The 19,457-nt window shown below is 37.3% G+C and overlaps 1 protein-coding gene across 6 annotated transcripts in view; it reads right to left on the reverse strand.

Moving 5' to 3' along the window:
- The window catches only part of CEP112 (centrosomal protein 112), a 284,681-nt gene that overhangs the window by 158,574 nt on the left and 106,650 nt on the right, over nucleotides 1–19,457 (reverse strand). For all 6 annotated transcript variants that reach the window (XR_010919549.1, XM_067547323.1, XM_067547324.1 and 3 more), the window contains one exon: nucleotides 1,321–1,456. Coding sequence is in view for 5 of the 6 variants with exons in the window: in XM_067547323.1 (XP_067403424.1) it covers nucleotides 1,321–1,456 (136 nt within the window). In the remaining variant the exon portion in view is untranslated. The remainder of the gene's footprint in view (nucleotides 1–1,320; nucleotides 1,457–19,457) is intronic.

The following is a 19,457-nucleotide window of genomic DNA, read 5'->3' on the forward strand; positions in this document are numbered from 1 at the left end:
AACAAAATAAGCAATGGAATTTCTAGCATTACTGATTTGTTTCTCACCAATATTTGGTTCATATTTCACCATTAATATGAATTTAAAAGTTAATGATTTCTGAACAAGACATACATCTGTGTAGTATTTATCTCAATTATGTTTATGCTACATTTCATTTAAGTTATCTGTAAATATTTATAAAAATTTTTACTCCTTTTCCACCATTTTACCAAATCAATTTCATACTGACACAATATAGTAAACAAAACACTTTATCACACAAGAGCCCCTCTATACTGTATATGGATTATGCAGAAGAGATCCCTTTAAGAAGTTATAAAATGTTGATTCTTATAGCATCATACATTCATACAGCTCCTTTTATCCCAAACAATTTTGAAGCACAAAGAATATTTTACAGAGATCTAGTGATGGCTAGAAGTGGCAACTGCAACAAGATGACATCTTCCACAATTTCTAGTGCTCTTCAATGGAAGGGGAAAGCCTTAAAACTGAAACAATATCTATTTTATAGTAGGGTTCACTGAGGTGCTTCACCACCAGTTACCCCCTAAATCCATTATAAGTCTCATGCTACATCATTCTGTAATAAGAAACAACTGGATTTTCCCATTAAATCAACAAGTTGGCAAGGCAGAATGGATCAGGTAAAAGCACTAGACTGAGATACCGTATTTTTATCACATTAGTAGGTCACTACATGTACCTGCTTCTCCCTTTATTTCTCATCCCCTTTCACTCTATTGTTCATTATTCTCACTCATGGGATATCGCTAAGCCCCTTGGGGCAAAACCTTAGTCTTGTTTGTTCTTTAAAGTGATTAGCACATTAAGCACAAGTGATTATTAATAGTAAATTTCAAGTGGGAAAAAGACTTTTGTTGTCATTTGTGCATCACTGACCACTATCAGAATGAGTCTGGCTCTGTTCTCATTGAAATTATGGCAAAATTCCCATTAATAGGAGAATTATATGTCCCTAAAAGAATAGCCAGAAAGACCAAGTTGAAAAAGTGGGAAAGTATAGATATTGTTCCTTAAAAGTATATAAACTAACACGTTTTACTCTGAATTCTGGAAAAGCTCTAATCAGTAATACAACTGTGGATGACTGTATAACAATGACAATTCTGGCTTTGTTATAAAGATGAATCAACTGCTAACAGCCCCCTCTGACTTGCTAGCAAAGACACTACATTGTGAAAGATTTTGATGTAGCACTATCAAGTGAAACATGTTTCTGGCATTATAAGATCAGAATATGCTATCCTACTGAGACAGAGAGTTTCAGAAAGGCTGGCATTGTGACCTTCTCACCTGCTGTTTCATTTCAGCATAGACTTTTTCTGAGTTCAGCTCCACCTGCCGCTTAAACTCCTCCAGGGCAGCATCTGCCTGCTGGGCCTGCAGCCTCTGTACCTCTGTCACCCGAGTCAGCTGCTCCTCCTTCTCCCTAGAAAGTCACAAAAAATTTTCAGAGTTCAAGTATCAAATAAAAGAACAAGTGTGCTGGGTAAAAGAAAGGCCTTTAACCCTATCTGTTTAAAATAGTATTCAGGTTTCAATTTCCTGTCCCAGATTATGCCAAACTTCCCTTAGTAATACTTTGAAGAACAGAACAGCAACCTGGGTAAGAAGTCTAGAGTTATTTTCACTTTCTCTTATTGAATTTAGCAAGCTTATATATAGTACTGATATCATGAAAGTAACACCACCTTCAAAGCCCCCAACTAAGATAAGACAGATTAAATGATACAGCTTTATTGTGCCACATACATTATAGTTACTGAAGGAAAGATTAAAGAAAAAGTGTGTATCTTCCACTGATATTTAAATGAAAAAATGCTTTGTAGTAAGACTATATTGTTTCATTAACAGACCAAGAATCATGTCCCCTGTACCATCTCTGCTAAAAGAGACACAGGATTATTCACTGTCTGGCATATACCAAAATGTTAAGTGTTGAAAACATGAGGCATATGCTACCTTCATAGTCAATCTAGTGAAAACCCTTAATACTATGACTTCCATTCAGCCTTTACAGAAGTGACATGAGTTAAATTTCCAAGTCTTATTATCCCAAGGCACTGTATCGTAATATATCAAAGAATAAATTACAATTTTAGGAGTCTGTACATATATATTGCATAGTTATTTTCAAAATATTTACAAATTATGGTGTAACAAAAACTAACAAGATAAGTTATCATTCTAGTCCATCATCCTGCCAGCACTGAACTAGATATATATCAATGACCAATCGTTTTATAAGGGTCTGGGAGCAGCCAATTCTGATATCCTGGAAGTTGTTGCATTCCCATCTTCTTCTTTCTTTCTTTCACATCATCCTGCTTTCATAACACACTTCAACAAAGAATGCATCCTAGATCTTCACAAGTTGGGGGGAGCAGGAGAGGCTTCTATCCTCAAAAAAATCAAATAACTGCTGTAGGTTATGGCTAAATACATAGAAACACAGTTTCTAAACATAGAAAACTAAATGGCGATGTAACAAAAACAAATATATCTGAAAAAATACCCTATATTTCTGCTGACCTATACTACTGTAGGACAACTCAAACCTAAGGAGACTGAGAATTCTCTTATATTGAGCATACCTATCTTTTTTCCCTCTATGTGAAAAGGAAACTGGACACAACAAAAAGATATACAAGCTAATTTTAATGAATGATGTTTAGTTGGATTTTCTCACATAATACATTGGACATATCCTAATGAAAATAGTTCTGCTCTTTTTCTTTGTCAACCACATCAGCTTTTTTATGCTTTCGTTATAATATTGTTAGCTGTTATGTATAACCATTAGGCAAACATTTTTTACTCTCAATGCCAAAACATTTCCGTTTTCTAGTTTCCTTTTATGGACTGTGTAAAGATGCAGTCCTCTACATTAATTCAGTGCACCATATTTCCAATCTACTTGCATATCAGTAGCTTGTTCTTTTCACAAGCTAGCAGTACCAGCTGCTTTTTCTTTATGCAAAACATTGTTTTATTTCTGTAACAGTCCCTTATTTTAACTTATGAAAATTAAAATATTGCTTCTCAGTTACTTTTAAAACTTTATGTACATATTAAGCTAGCTAACCTTTTGCATTCCCTATGATCTTGTCTGAACAATTTAGGTCTCCCTATATTCTTTTATACTGGAACACTTTTCTCATGTTTCAATTAAACCCAAGAAGCCAAAGCTTTCTAGATTGACATATACTTAATGGCACTTTCTTTGTTTTCTCATTTTTCACACTTTAAATAGAAAAACAAAAATAATAATGATAATGATTCACAACAACATTTTGCAATTCTATGGTAGCTTCCACCTAAGATTCTCAAAATGCTTTAAAAACATTATTGGATTACTCTCCAAATATTGCTGTGAGGAAGGTAAGAAGCTCCATTTTTCTGATAGGAAATCTGAGGCACAGAAAAGTTAGGCTATTTGTCCAACGACACAGCAAGTCAGTGACTGAGCCCAGAACAGACCCCGGACCTCCTGACTCCTAGTTCTGTGCTTCAACTGCTAAACCATTCTCCCTTTCAAAAGATTATACACAGATAAATGACACAAAACCAATATATGATTTTCTCTCTCTAGATTCAATGTTCATAGGGAATTTCTAGATTTTAATTTATACCATACCATAGAATAGTCAGGAGCAATGGACAGAATGATATTTAGTTGATACTGTTTACAATTACAAATACACAGGCAAATTTCTCAGAACTTATATACTGAGTGTGGCTCAATTGCCAAGAACACTCTCCCATTAGTCACATGATAGATGAGTCATGCATTGAGCCAGACACTTTCATATCTAAGCACAAGAATCCCCCTGAAACCCATGCATTGAGGGGAACCGTCTGCATGTAGAAATTGGGGAAGGAGAAGGCTCAAGGCAGAGCTAAGAACGAGCATCATTCCCCCCCTCTTCCAGCCCCACGGGAATTCTACAGGAAAATTAATACAGCATAGGATGAATTAATTTTCTGCTGGGTCTCTGTGTGTTGTAGAACCTCCTTAAAATGAGGTAACAAAAGTGGACAAACTGGAAAGATCCTAGCAGCATGCCACCAGTGAGGTGCTGCTTAGAACTAATTTAGAGGAAACATGGTGAGGAAAACCTCTTGTCTTCCTAATCCTCCCCCAGGGCCTCTACCCCAAGTGACTGAATCCTGGGAGACAATTTACCCCTCCTGTCCACCTGAAGCCTTAGCATCAATTCAGGATAAAAAAAGCAAAAGCAAACATGCCGTCTATTCAAACATATCCCCACTGATAATTGACAAGAGACAATGGAATACTGTGATGATAAAGCTAAATTTAAAAGGAAGCGTCAGTCTTTATGCCATTAGTGAACTTCCTAATTGGTTTTCATGCATCCAGTTCCTTGAAGAATAGTTTCATACTGAAATATTATTAAATAAATGCAATGAACACCACTTAACCTTTAGAAATTTGATTTTATGTACCTTCCTTTCTTTCCAGGATTTAATCCCATGAATAGATACAACACGCTCATTATAACCAGGAATAAGACTTCATTTATTTCAAGGGTGTGGGCGCCAGTACTGTCTACTTGTTACGCATTTAAGATTTATATTGGAGCTTAAGAAAACATGTACAACAATGGGCTGTGGTTCACAAATATAAGAGCAACTTTACTTCCCCCCCCCCCCCCCCCAGACATTGAGCCGTGTGCCTTGCATGAAGCACTAAAACACTCACTTTGAAGATTATTTTTTCTGTTGTACTAGTTGTGGGGCCCAGTACAATACACTTACATCATTCAAATCCCCTAAAGCTGAGCTGGCATGAATATAAAAAAAGGATGAATTTACTCTTTGGCCCCAATTTATTTATAAAAAAGCAGCAAATTCCTCTTGTGTCAGTGTATAAAGGGTAAGGCAACAGAATTAGCGGTCTTATACAAGCACAAATCACTGCAGTTAAAGTTGACTATGAAGTCTAGGAGGGCAATTTGAGAAAGAAGCACTGTGAAGTATACTAATAAATGGAATATAAAATGTTTTTATTTACTTTTCCTTAGTGGTTCATCATAATTATTTCCTTTGCCTTCTAGAATGTCCTCCTGGAGGAAATAATCAAATGCAGTAAGTTATTATGGTATTACAAGTCAAATCAGTGGAAAGCAGTGATGGTTTTACATGAGATAAAATAACCTCAAGAGGCTCTCTCAGATGTAGTATGAACCAGTATTTTATTGTGAATAAGGTTGCCAAGAGCCTCTGGATGCTTAGCACAATATGACGCCATTAAAAAAATTAAATAAAAAGGCAACACTGGCCAAATGGTAATCCGGGGTGGGGAAAACAAGCCAATCTATAAACCACCCATTCCCAGCATAAAGAAACACACACATTCAGATATATATATAAATATAATCACTCTCTCAATATTCCTGGATGATGAATTTTATTCCCTATACCCACCTGTCAGCACACACACAGTTTGTAGTTTATAGGGTTTCTCAGTAATATTGAAAATGTGTAGGTCATAACAGTCCTTAATGTTTTCTTGTAAAAATGATACCAGTCAGTCAGATTCATGACTATGTAAGTTCTTTGCCAAATCCGCTTACATTTTTGGCAGCTGTGGAAACCCACTTACAGGGTGTCAGCAGACAAATGCTTATAAAGTTTGGTGATACCTATAAATGGGGATGAAGGAATCTCTTTGACAAAGATGTTTTTTACAACATAGTGTATTTTCCTGCCACCTAACAGCACAGACACAGAGAACAAGAATCTGAAATATCCAGTTTATTAAGATATATGTGCTAAAATTTAGTGTGAAGCACGCCATAGTAAGACAAATTTCTCTCCCTTTCCACGCTTTCCATGCAAAAAATATTTGTGAAGACAGCATTGACACAGATGGCTTAATTTACAGTCCTGAGATTGGTCATGTTCCAGCCACTTCAATTCCCTTAAAAATAAAGAAAGAGAATTTTCAAAGTATCACATTAAAAATAGTCTACCCTCCACTAAGTATACCTGCCATTTAAACTTGAGGCATTTGACTAAACCAGGCATTTGGCAACTACTGAAATTACTGAGAGCTTTTCTATGGAAGCCAGATAACATCCATTATGTTAATTTTGGGATCAGATTTCAACTTGGATTATGTGCCTGTTCAAGGGAATAAAAAGTGGATTAAGAACCCAACTTGTATACATCTTAGTGTGAGCTACCATGACTTTAGGTTCATGACTGTAAGGTATAGGCTAGGCTGTTCATCCACTTAAAACATCCCTGGAGCAGCTGAGTGAGAATTAGATCGTGATTCCCCCCACTCACTGTCATTGGAGCTGATCCAGTGGCGGAGTAACAATAAAGGAGTGTAGACCAGTAGAACATTATTACTCCCCAGGAGATAGGAAGATGCAGAGGATGTGTTAGTCAGACGTATGACACCTGAGACACAGTGCCTCCTGGGTCTCTTTCTGGGAAGATGAGGCTTGGGAACCATACCCCTGCTCAAGGCCTTGCCCAAGGCCGTTTGTTTTGTTTTTTTATAGTCACACCAGCTCCCAGTCAGTTACAAAATGGATAATGACAGAAGCATTTCATTATTATTAGTTTCTGAGAGTGGCGTGCTGACAGCAAGCCATAACAATTTCACAATCCCAGTGTAGTTGAAATGAAAAGAAAAGAAAAAAAAAAAGAAAATGGTAACAAAACTGAGGGAAAGAAAACAATATAATTTATAATACCCAGGGATCACATTGGAGTTGCACTGAAGGGAGATTTAGGTTAGGTATTAAGAAAAGCTTTCTAATTATAAGGATAGAGAAGTACTAGAACAAGCTTTTAAGGGAGATTGGAATGCTTGTCATCGGAGGTTTTTTAAGAACAGTTTAGACCAGTTTTTCTCAATTAAATTTGGCCACGGAACCCTTTTGAACTCCATAAATAATTGCAGAACCCCCCAAACTCTTAACAGTCTTCAAATGTCGAAATAAGCAAAGGTCAACATTTCTCAATTAAATTACACTTAAATTACACTTACACTGGATACCCTCCGCCGGAAAATCCGGGACATCTTCCCTTTTTCGGCGGCGCGGAGAACAGCTGCTCTCGGCGGCGCGGAGAACAGCTGCTCGCGGAACCCTAAAAGAGTTCCTGTGGAACCCCAGGGTTCCGCGGAACACCAATTGAGAAACACTGGTTTAGACAAATACCTATCAGGGATGGTCTAGGTATACTTGGTCCTGCATCAGCATAGGGGGCTGGACTAGATGACCTCTCAAAACCCCTTCCAGTCCTATGAATCTATGTTACTCTTTTCAATGCAATTGTCCTCATGTTTTAAAATGTCTTTCCTACCAAAAGAATAAAGAGAATTTCAAATGAGTAGTAAATATTCAATAGTTCAGTCATTAAAAGTGTATTAAAAAGGATGCATTTAAAATATATTTCGTTTCTAGCACAGCTCAAATACTTTTGGAAACTTAATGCCTTTTTGTTTCAATTTCCTTGTTTTTCCCCAACATGTATTAAAAGAAAATGCATCTGAAACATCGCTGGGAAACTACCTCCATAAAACCTACTGTTTCCAGTTAGAGTTTTCTGATGCCAGTATCAAAGATATAGAAAGATTTCCTCTGTCACCCCCACTCTTTTGTCCCGTGCAATGCAGTCTAAAATGCTGGGGGACCCTGCCTAAAACCTATTTTTCAAAATGCTGCATCCCACCCTTCAGTGCCATCCAGCTACAGCAGAACAGCTCAGTGAGACCAGGAGAGGAAAATGTGCTTTGAGTCCAAACGCAGCACTCCCTCCAAAACAAAAGGAACTTCTCAATTAAAGCTCCCATGTGGTTTCATAACCACCTTAACTCTGCCCCTAAAAAACAAATCATCCTATCTTCTCACTAAGATGTAACAGCATTAGGCAACTACAAATTTGGCTTTTGTGGCAGATATTTAAGAGCCTTCTTTAGAAGAGGTCTCTTTGTTGTGAAATATGCATTATGTAAACAATGTGCACTTAATGGGGTATTTAATGGAAGCACTCAATACGTACTAAGTCTTCTCATGCAGCTACCCATTTTAGGTTCAAATCAACCATACACTAGGTGGTTGTGAGCCACAGATGTGAGAGGGAATTCTTCAATTTCCCTCACCACTCCACCTCTGAGGGACCAGGCAGACATAAAAAGACACCCAAAGCTATTTTTAAGAGTATATCAGGTGTGAGATGAACACCATAAACACAAAACAATATGGTAACTTGCACAGAAAACAATTCAGCTGTGCTGAAAGAAAGTAGATTTATAACGGTCTGAACAGATAATGAAAAATGTGGGCTGCAAGCATCATGCAAACACTGACTTCCCCATTTGTTCAAATCCATTCTAAATAAAGCCTAATTACATTTGTAAAGAGAAATAAATTAAAATAATCCTATTTCTCTCTCACTTAAAACACTCAACCCACATATGCTAAACTTGTGGTAGCATGACACATTTATACATATATCTACCTATCTCTTCCTATGTCATGCATTTAAAGAACATGGGTGATAGCTGTATTAATTTTTACAAATGTTATATTTATAAAATCTGTGGGTTTGATGTTTGATGGTTTGCTTGTTAAGCATGAAGTCAGTCTTAGCTTTGTTTGCAGGAACCAAGTTAATGACCCTAGACAATTTTAACTGCCTTATGCTCAAATTGACAAGACAGGAAATCCAATGTTGGAAAACTCTCTCTGATCCCCTCTGGAGAAAGTCACAAACCAGTATGGACTAGGTTCTGAGTCCCAGGTCAGACAAAGGAACTTTGAAATGGTTTAAAGACAGGCTGTGAATTCAGAGAGAGCCTCTGACAGAGAAAGGGGCTGCAGAGATGCAGACTGAACCTCAGACCCAGCAGCGGTAACTGGGACAAATGGAACCTGCCTAAATGGGCAAGGAAATGATATGGTTTAGGTGAGATAAGAGGTATATAGATTATTTTTACTTTTAACCCTTTTCTCTCTACTTGTGATGGTCCTATGAATGGATAAATCATAATGTGTTTTCAACAAGCTGTTTTCTGTCATGGCTTTTACCAGCTTGGGTCACAGCTTCTGGAGAGGATTCCATCACAGGGGCCAAAACCAGTTGGACCTGCTGTAAGAAAATATAGTTGGTAAACAGGCAGTTCTGTAGCCTGTTGATGCAATCTAAAACTCAGGTGAACCATGGGGTTCTACTCTGAGAGGTGCAGAGGTAGGCCTGTAACCTGAAAGAAATGCCTCTGGAAAGACTTTATCTATACTCTACAGCTAATTTGCGTGCAATAATTTAATAGGATGTATGAGGGAGACAACACAGATGGTGGATTACTTTGCCAACTGCCACCTTCACAAATCAAAACAAATCTCCCAGCACAATCCCCCTTAGACACAAATCAACACAACACCACAACCAGCATATACAATAACCCAAACACATATGCCCATCACCAAGCACACACCCCTCATTCACCTGCACAAATCTACACAACTCTTTCCACACAACACAACCCATGCACAAATCAGCACAACCACTCACATAACGCCACACCCAGCACTCACTATAAACTGTGAACAGCACTCTGAAGCCTAGAATGTTGAGTCAGGGGGAAGCGATAGAAAATGCTACAAGCACGGCTGAGAGGTCTTTTTGCTTATAATATCATCAGGTTCATTCATCACTGGGGTTCATGATCTGTTACCATCCAATTTTTAAGTTCTCAGCCATTTTTTTTCCAACACTTGATGTTACTAATTACACCTGTGTGACTGCACAGGCTTTCAGCTATCAGTATTTATGGAATGATGTATCCTGTCAATGAATATAGGCAAAGAGGTCAAGGTTAAAGTGACTGTAGCCCGCTGTGGGAGAACAGTGAGAACTGAATTTTTAAGTAAGAATTTATTGCATTTTTTTATCATGTAAATTCTTAAGGCGAGAGTACAATCATTTTAAAACATCCATAAACTTCCTCTCTGAAAGAGAGACTATTATCCCCATTTTACAGATGGGGAGAATGAAGCAGCACAGAGATTAAGTAACTTGCCCAATAACACACATAGAACAATTAGCTAAAAAGAACCCAAATATCCTGACTTCCAGCCAGTCTCTCTCTCTTTTAAAAGCAACTGGATAATGCTCCCTTGACAATGCACAAAACTTTTAAGAGCCCCACTGTCAGGTACCAGGGTATGCATGATTGGGACACAGCTTTGGAAAGAGCTTTAAAACATAATTGCATCCATTTTCTTCTGTTTGTAAAAACAGTCAGATATTGTAGTTGTGCATAAGATTACAGAGAAATCAACAATTAAAATAATAATAAAATAATTAATTAAAAGAGTAGAATATTCTACTCAAGCACCTACTCCTTAATATTGTAAGTTTCTGTTGCAGCAAAGAAGGCCATCCAATAGAACTCAAGTCTCCTTTGCAAGTCTGAATAGGCTATGCAGGCATGTAATATGGAGATTTACACTTAATTACAAACTTACAAATGCAGCCACTAAAGTCTTAAATCAATACCTCAATTCCCAGAACATCACTTATGATCTCAGACAGCAATAAAACTGTACATGATAATGGTTCTCCTAAATATGTACTCTCTACTGTGCTATTCTCAAATTTAATGTGCACTTTCTTCAAAAGGCAGAAGTTAGAAGCCTTATTCTGTGACATTATCAGCTCTGGTATTTATGTCAGAAAATATTTAAACACATGAAATTACCGAACGCAAGTCCACCCATTGCTTACTACATACTATTTAGAGTGCATAGAATACTTGTTTGTCCTGGGAGCAAGTAACTCCAATATCCTATTCAAATTCAACCTGAGTAGTTATACTGATGTGCAATATTTGTTTGAAACTGCATTCTTGCTCTCTTTCTGTCCTAAATTGAATTGCTGTACACTATTAAGTCATTTCTTTCATACTCCCTAGAGAACATAGGTCCATGTACATAGTTAAAGTTTTTAAAGTGTTTTGCGATCTTTTAAAATGAAAGGCAACAGCATGCAAGATATTGTAGACAAGTTGATATTTTTATTGTTAAAATATTAGCTTATAGCCTCAGACTGTTTAAATCAGTTCATCATTTTATTGTTTATTTTCTAGTTTATTTAAAGGGTGTCAGCTTTTGGAATGAGTGACAACATTGATGTAATTGTGGTCACTAACATCTCTAGGCACATTTTCTAAGGTGTTGAATCTAGTCTAAACTAGTTCAATATCAAAAGTGGGTAATGAGAATTGACCTTGAAACCCCTCTACAGCTTCAACGGGATACATTCTTCATTGTCTGTCCAGTGCTACGGTGCCATGCTTTTCAGAGCTGATAAACAGTCACCTTGTTCCACCTCCTAGATAAGAAATAGCTACTAACCTTTGTTCTTTCAGATGTGTGTTGCAGATATTCATTCCACTGTAGGTGGAAAATCTCAAAGGCTCCAGAAGGGCCACTGGTACTGGACTGGGACTCAATTATGTGCAGGCCAGCAGTCTTTGTGTGACTGCCAACACTGGGGATCTGGCAGGTACCATGATGGATAAGTCCCAAGGGGTTGGGGATAGGGGAGAAGGGGTGGTTGCTGTACATGTCTGAGTTACAACACGTAAGAGCCAATCTCAGAATCCAACAGTGAGTCTGCTTCCTCCAACTAAGGGGCAACTAATCCCATTGGCAAGAGATTCTGGAGATGGAAGTACTGGCGAAATCATGGCTGACTTTCCTCTAGTCCATACCGTTCCTATAGGACCTTGGACTGAAGCCATCATTGACTGTGTGGTGTGCCACAGCCAGAACATCGGGCAGTGCTTAATTGGTGATGAAAGAGGTGCCAGGGCTCAAGCAGTTTTTTTACTTTCATAACAGATAGGGCAAGCCCAGAGGTACTGGGGCTACCAACTGCAAAGCCTAGAGATGCCAGGGCTCAGGATCTTAGTGTCAAGTCCCTGGCAGACTTGCAGTGTTTCTTCTTCAGCACTAGGGACAAAGAACAGCCTCTCAGCTCAGTTAAAACAGGAAAAGCACTCCTCAGACTTGAAGGGGCATGATGCTCTCTCTGAGTAGGAAAGCTTCAAGAATGGGTGAAGAGCGGCCTCCATTAAAAGAAACTTGAGTCTAATTACTCTGTCTTTTTTGGATCAGGGTTTAAAAGCCCTACAAAGGTGACATCTGTCACTCACATGCTATTTCCCAAAGCATTTAAGACAGTTGGGGAGCAGGTCAATTGCAGGCGTAGGCTTACTGCAAGAGTGACAAGATTTGAAACCTGGAGATGGAGGCATGACCCCAGTACTGGCACCAGTACCCAGTTGGAAACCAGCAAGACCAAAGTCTTAAAAACTAAAACCAAACACTATTTGTACCTTAAAACTATCTAGAAATCTTATAACCACGAGGAGGAGGAGGAGGAAGAAGTCATGCAATGGCAAGAACATAGACTCCAACAACTGTCAATGATGGTAAGAAAAAACAGAGGGGAGTTAGGGGAGGCTCTGCTCTTTATACCAGTACAGCGTGGCGCAAGGCAGCAGAGGGCACTTGCAGCACCCCAATAGGTGCCACTAAAAGAAAAATATCCAATGACTGTACTCTGGGGGACACACAGCTACAGTGGAATGGACATGTGCAATTGCTCAAAGAAGAATGGAATTTAAATACCAGGTGAAGTATTCTCATATACATAGTCCTTATTAATCTCAGGAGTTGCTTATGTTCATAAAATCATTGAAGTCTTCAGATGAAATAAAGCACAGAAGTGCAAAGTATTTTTGTCAAAGTACCATAACCCAAATGTTCTATTTGCTAAATTAAATACTGAAATCTGGTTTTCATCATTTGCATACCGAAGGTTCAATAAAGGGAATTTTTTTTTCACCTACACAAATTTACTCTGGTACTTGATGAAATGATATGGAGTGATTTACTCCTCCCCCACCCCCACCATTTCAGTACTGAACCAATGTCCCAGCAGAGTTTTACAGGGTTCCTACCTAAAATCCCCCCATCATTTTTAGTTACAAATAGAATTCCGTACTGTTGTTTAGTTTTCTCGGGCAATATTAAATGGCTACATTTCACCCAAGAAATGGCTCTGTTTTAAAGAAGGTTGCAATGTTTTGATAAATTAGGCATGCGTTTAAGTACTTTGCTGAATCAGAGTGATAATGCTCAAAGGAGATGTGAAAAGGTCCCAACACTTGGATTGCCAAAGGCAATCGAATTGACTGACAAAAGATTTACACCATTTCAATGATTTAGGGCCTGAGGTTGTTCCCATTAAAACTATTGGCAAAACTCCTAATGACTTCAATGGAAGAAGGATCAGGCCATAATTTTGTTTTTTTTTAATTTACAACCAGTTAGTAATAGTGGTAAAGTCCATATGGACAAATGCAAGGTCAGAGTCAAACATGAGGATCCAAGAGAGATCATAAAGCACAGCATGCTGAGTAGCTGTAAAATCCCAAATTTAAATTTTCCCCTGCTCAACATATCTACAATTTTGACATTATCCAAAAGAAAAACATAAAAGTTCAAAGTAAAGGATATTCCATAAATATTTTCTTGTCTATAAAAACACATGCACAAAATAAGCATTAGAAGATTCACATTTATCACCTTCTACTGCAGTTAACTGAGATTTTATAGTATTTTTCTAAACACAAATAGAAAGTGAGGCCCTAATCCTGCAATCTAATCTGCATGGGAAGACCTTTTTGCTTGCATAGAATCCCACTAACATTAATGGGCTCCATGTAAGTGCAAGAGTTCGCCAACTATATCCAATTGCAGGATCAGGGACCAACCAGTATTTCAAGATAGTAGGGTGGAGTAACTGTTGGAAAATAAAGATCCTTTAATGATGGCTCTTCATAGAGCAGCTTCTCTTTAATTCAACTTTTCAAAATGCAGCCTTTTCAGCTGCATAAAATAATAATAAATACTGAGGATAAAATATGTCTGTAGAATGCAGGGGATTAACATTCTACAGTAAAAACATAATTCTTCTTTATGAAGACTTCTCTGAAATATAAAACACAATTTTACTTCCCATGTTTTATTACATTTAATAAACTGTGATAGTGAAATAATAGCTTTTTATATAAATGATACTTTCAGTTTAAAAAGCTTGCATCTTAGATGTCGTCAAATATCTTATTTTAGAGGCAATTATTACCAGCAAATAATGAGGAAACTATGGCCATCTTTTACAATGACAAAGCTCAAGCATGTGGAATATGTGCAGAACCACTTCTTTTGGTGTGGAGAGGAAGAAAGACAGTGTGAAGTCATTCAAGCGGAATGATAACTAAACCAAAGCCAGATCAAAGGAACGAAGAAGAAAGGCTGAAATGTGAAGCTGAAATATTTATTGACTTCAAAACATCATCCCTGTCCTGTCCCTGGGCACTTTAATATTTTGAAGTTGTTAGAAAGCATTCTAAGTTGTATTCATCACTGAAGAGAAATAAAATAAAAATGTAAAATAGACAACAATCTTATTTTTTTATTCTGATTTTAAGTATAACATGGGCTTGTCTAGCTGAGAAAAAGCATGAATCCCATGTATAAAATATTTACGGTTTGCATAATTTGGGATGTTAACATCAAAAAGTTAGCCTTCGTTTTTTCAAGTATGCTGTGACAAATGAGTGATATTTAGAATACTATTATTTTAAATGCTTTTTTCATAAACCACATGTACTTATGTTTTACATAAATCATTGGCTGATATTAACAAACTAAACCACTACGTAAAGCCATTAATGTAGTTAGAATAAATATTCCACTTGTAGCATCACACTTATGAGAAAGAACAGAAATACAATTTAGTTATGCTCCGCAGAAATGCCCAGTAGATTTATTAAGCAGACCATGATTAAAATGATTAGTATTATTATTGTTTTTTTATATTACCATAGTACCTAGAAGGCATAGCCATGCTCCAGGGGGCAGCCATTGTGCAGGTGGGCTATATAAACACAGAACAAAAAAAAAGTCCCTGCCCCAAAGAGATTACAATCTAAGTATAAAACAAGGGGCAGCAGATAGATTAACAGACATGGGATTAAAAGGAAACAATGAGTAAAGATTAGTCAGTATGATAAGCAGTATTCTCAGAACACCAGCAGCCTAAGCACTGTCAAGATTTTTGTAGTCATCACAGCAAGGGAGAGTTTTAATAAGTCTGTTGAAGGGGAATAATGAGGAAGCTCTGTGGATATTTATGGGGAGTTCCTTCCAAGCACGAAGGGCAGCATGGAAAAAAGCACAAAGGTGGTTGTTTGAAAATGTAACAGGTAGGCGAGAAGCTGGCATCATGGGCTGATTGGAGGCAGGAGTCATCAGCTCCATAGTGAATGACAGATAATAGGGAGAGTGCGGATAGGCCATGAATGCCTTGAAAGTGAACACAAGGAGCTTATGTTTGAGAAACAGAGAAAAGGGAGCCAGTAAAGGGATGCTAACAGCAGGGTGGTCAAAGCTACAGGATAGGAAAATGATTTTTGCAGCAGCATTATGAATGAGTATGAGCAGAGCAAAATTGCATTTGTCAAGTCCAGACAGAAGGTTGTTGCAGTATTTCAGATGCAAGATGATGAGAACCTAGATGAGAGCTTTAGCTATGTACATGAATAGGAAATGCCATATTTTATAGATTTTATGCCCAAAGAATCTGTAAGATTTAATTATAGCCTTTATGTGAGGACCTAGAGAAGGTTCCAAGGCAAAGCTGATGCCCAGGGTACGGACCTGAGTGACAGGCAGAGTGGGAGCATTGTCTGTAGCGATCAAGAATGGAGATTGCAGAGAGGGCTAAGTTAACGGGGGGTAATGGTAAGAGCTCGGTGTTAGCCATGTTGAGCTAGAGCTGTCAGCTAGACATTTGTGACAAGATGTCAGAGACCGGCTGAGTTTTTAGTTTGGACAGAAGGAAACAGATCTCAAGCAAAGAGGGAGATTGGAGAGTCATAGGCATTTGAGATGGTAGTTGAATTTGTATTTGCATATGAAATAAGATGTAGAGGGAGGAGAGAAGGACACTGACGACATAGTTTTAAATCACTGGATTATATCCTCAAGCAGTTGGATTGTTTTTGGCAATCCAAGGACTGGTCCATTTTCAGCTCTCTCCTTTGGATATTACAGTCTTGATTCAGCAAGTTATTTAAACACATGCCTAATTTCAAGCTCATGAGTAGCCGTACTGATGTCAACAGACTACTTTCATGCTTAAATCAGTCACTTTTACAACTCAATACAATTTCTATCATAACCCCAAACTCCAGTCATGAAATAGTATAAAATGCACTTTTAGTAAATAGTGTGATGTTAAAAATCTTAATGGGACAGTGTATTTGGGAAAATAATATTTAAAAATAAAATATTTAAAAATAAAATTAAACAAATATCATAAAAGGTGAATTCCTTTGAACTCCCCAGACATGGACACAGTTGTTCATGGTATGTTTTCACATGGTTAACGAAATGGGACAGATCCTCTGCTGCTGTAAATCATTCTTCCTCCATTCATATCAATGGAGGTAGGACAATTTACACCAGCTGAGTGAGGATCCGTCCCAGTGTGAGTAAGGGCTCAGAACCGGACTAAATATTTTCAGTTTGTTACTCTACTGTTGCAAAATATCTTGCAAAGAGCCCTAGTGTATTATTTGACCAAGAGGTTGGAGGAAAAAATTTGGAGAAGCTCAAAAATTAGAAATATAGCAAATTATGGAAACTGGATACTTTCATTAGAGTGGTTTTCATTGCTATCCAAATATTAAAAGAATAAGACAATTTCAGACTATACACATCAGAAGGCAATATTTTTAATTTAGGATTTAAGTGACACTCTTCATACGCTTTACTCTTGTAGTCAGTACTGTCATCATACAAGTCTGATGTGACACAGTTTGTAATCATGCTGTTGTGTATAGCTGTGTGTGTTACGTATGAACAAGAGAGTTACAAAAAGATCTTGCAAAACTGGTTGACTGGTTTACAAAATGGCAGATGAAATTCAATGTTGATAAATGCAAAGTAATGCACATTGGAAAACATAAACCCAACTACACATATCAAATGATGGTGTCTAAATTAGCTGTTACCACTCAAGAAAGAGTTCTTGGAGTCACTGTGGATAGTTCTCTGAAAACATCCACTCAATATGCAGCTGCAGTCAAAAAAAAGTTAACAGAATGTTTGGAATCATTAGGAAATGGATAGATAATAAGACAGAAAATATCCGATATATAAAATATCTTTATAAATCCATGGTACACCAACTTTTGAATATTTCGTGCAGATCTGGTCACCCCATCTCAAAAAAGATATATTGGAATTGGAAAAGGTACAGAAAAGGGCAACTAACATGATTGGGGGTATGGAAAAGCTTCCATATGAGGGAGAGATTAATAAGACTGGGGCTTTTCAGTTTGGAAAAGAGACGACTAAGGGGGGAGATGATAGAGATCTATAAAATTATGACTGGTGTGGAGAAAGTAAATAAGGAAGTGTTATTTACTCCTTCTCATAACACAAGAACTAGGGGTCACCAAATGAAATTAATAGGCCGCAGGTTTAAAACGAACAAAAGAGAGTATTTCTTCACACAACACACAGTCAACCTGTGGAATTCCTTGCCAGAGGATGTTGTGAAAGCCAAAACTATAACAGGGTTCAAAAAAGAACTTGATAAATTCACAGAGGATAGGTCCATCAATGACTATTAGCCAAGATAGGCAGGGATTGCTGTTTGCCAGAGGCTGGGAATGGCCGACAGGATGGATCACTTGATGATTACGTGTTCTATTCATTCCCTCTGAAGACTCTGGCATTGGCCACTGTCGGAAGACAGGATTTTGTGCTAGATGGATCATTGGTCTGACCCAGTATGGCCTTTCTTATGTTCTTATGACAAAAGACTAAAAATGCACATATCTTTTTTAAAAAGTGCCAAACTAGAGTTTTCCTTTAAATACAAACTTCACTGGTACTAACAGGCCTCTGGAGAAATATGTTAATAGGGCATTTTTTTCTTTTAAACTAAAACTGTTAAACAAGGTTACCACATATTTTCTGTCCTCTGCTCATACTTTACATTGTGCCCCCTAGAGTGGGGGTTATGTCAGCATGTTCACTATAGCTAAAGGAATGTTTACAATATGCTGGAAACTTTGACTGCTTTTGCACTAAATGGTTTCAGATGCTCAAGCAGAGCACAGAGTGGAGAACAGCTTGTGTTTTTCCATTGATTCTTGCAGGGGAAGCTGTTTTAAAAGAGAAAATTATATTCAAAATTTTCAGCCACTTAAAGTTGCCATAGGTTTTAAATCACAAGAATTACTTTTCTCAAAATAATACAAATGTTCATGCCAACACAACAGTAAGTATTTTTAATCAACAAAAGAGAAGGATGAACATGATGAACATGAATACAAATTCTTAACAATGCTCTTTATTGCAACATTTGGAATGAAAGACAATGCCCTCTCATATTTCTTTAATTATTTCCTGCTTTAAATATAGTAATAGTTTTTCCATTCCTACAGGAATTCCTCCAAACACACATGACTTCTTCATGTTCAAGGAAAAATGGAATTAACTACAGGAAAGCAGTTACATTTGGAGCAATTATTTTGAAAAACATTAAAATAAAAAATATAAAGCAAATATTTAGAGTCTGGATTTAACTAAGAAGAAAACTCCTAATTAAACCTACAACTCCATTTATTCAGTTTATACCTAGTTGCTATGCTACTGTCTCTCTGAATAATTGATTTTACACAGCACGTGTGATATAGTACCTAGACACAACTGACAACCACCACTTTGGGAAAATTATATTTCTACAAATTATTCTTTAGTGTCATAATGGAATTACTCAGGTTTTTCATTTGTAAAGGATGTTTATTCATTTTTTATCGGTTCTTGCTTATATCTCACCTGAAACCTTAATTATTTTATTATGATATCACAGCAATCTTCACAACCACCAACTGTGATATCATGGAGAAAACTAGCAATTGCTGTTTGGGAATATGTACCAGTGGCAGAATTATTTTTGTTGTATCTATCAGGACAAATCTAAAGAAAAGAATGGAGTGAATGACAATGGAGCTCTGTAGGAGAACAGCCATTTGATGGCTGCATTTGAAAAAAGTTTTTCTGAATCTGAAGTGAAGAGCAGAAAACCTTTCAAATATAGCAATATTTTAGCCCACTCTTCTTAACTGAAAGAAAGCCACGTATCCAAGGATGACTCTTGAGAGTCACTGCTGAAGCCAAAGAAAGATAGGTTACACAACAACCTTACTTTTTTGAGAGTTTTGTCTCTACTTCTATCTGTGCACCCACTGCACCAATTCAGCTGAGCATTAACAAACCTCAAGAAATTAGTGCCTG

The sequence above is a fragment of the Emydura macquarii genome, unplaced genomic scaffold, assembly GCF_026122565.2.
Source record: "Emydura macquarii macquarii isolate MOO-44397 ecotype Brisbane River unplaced genomic scaffold, CSIRO-AGI_Emac_v2 contig_1230, whole genome shotgun sequence".
Lineage (NCBI taxonomy): Eukaryota > Metazoa > Chordata > Testudines > Chelidae > Emydura > Emydura macquarii.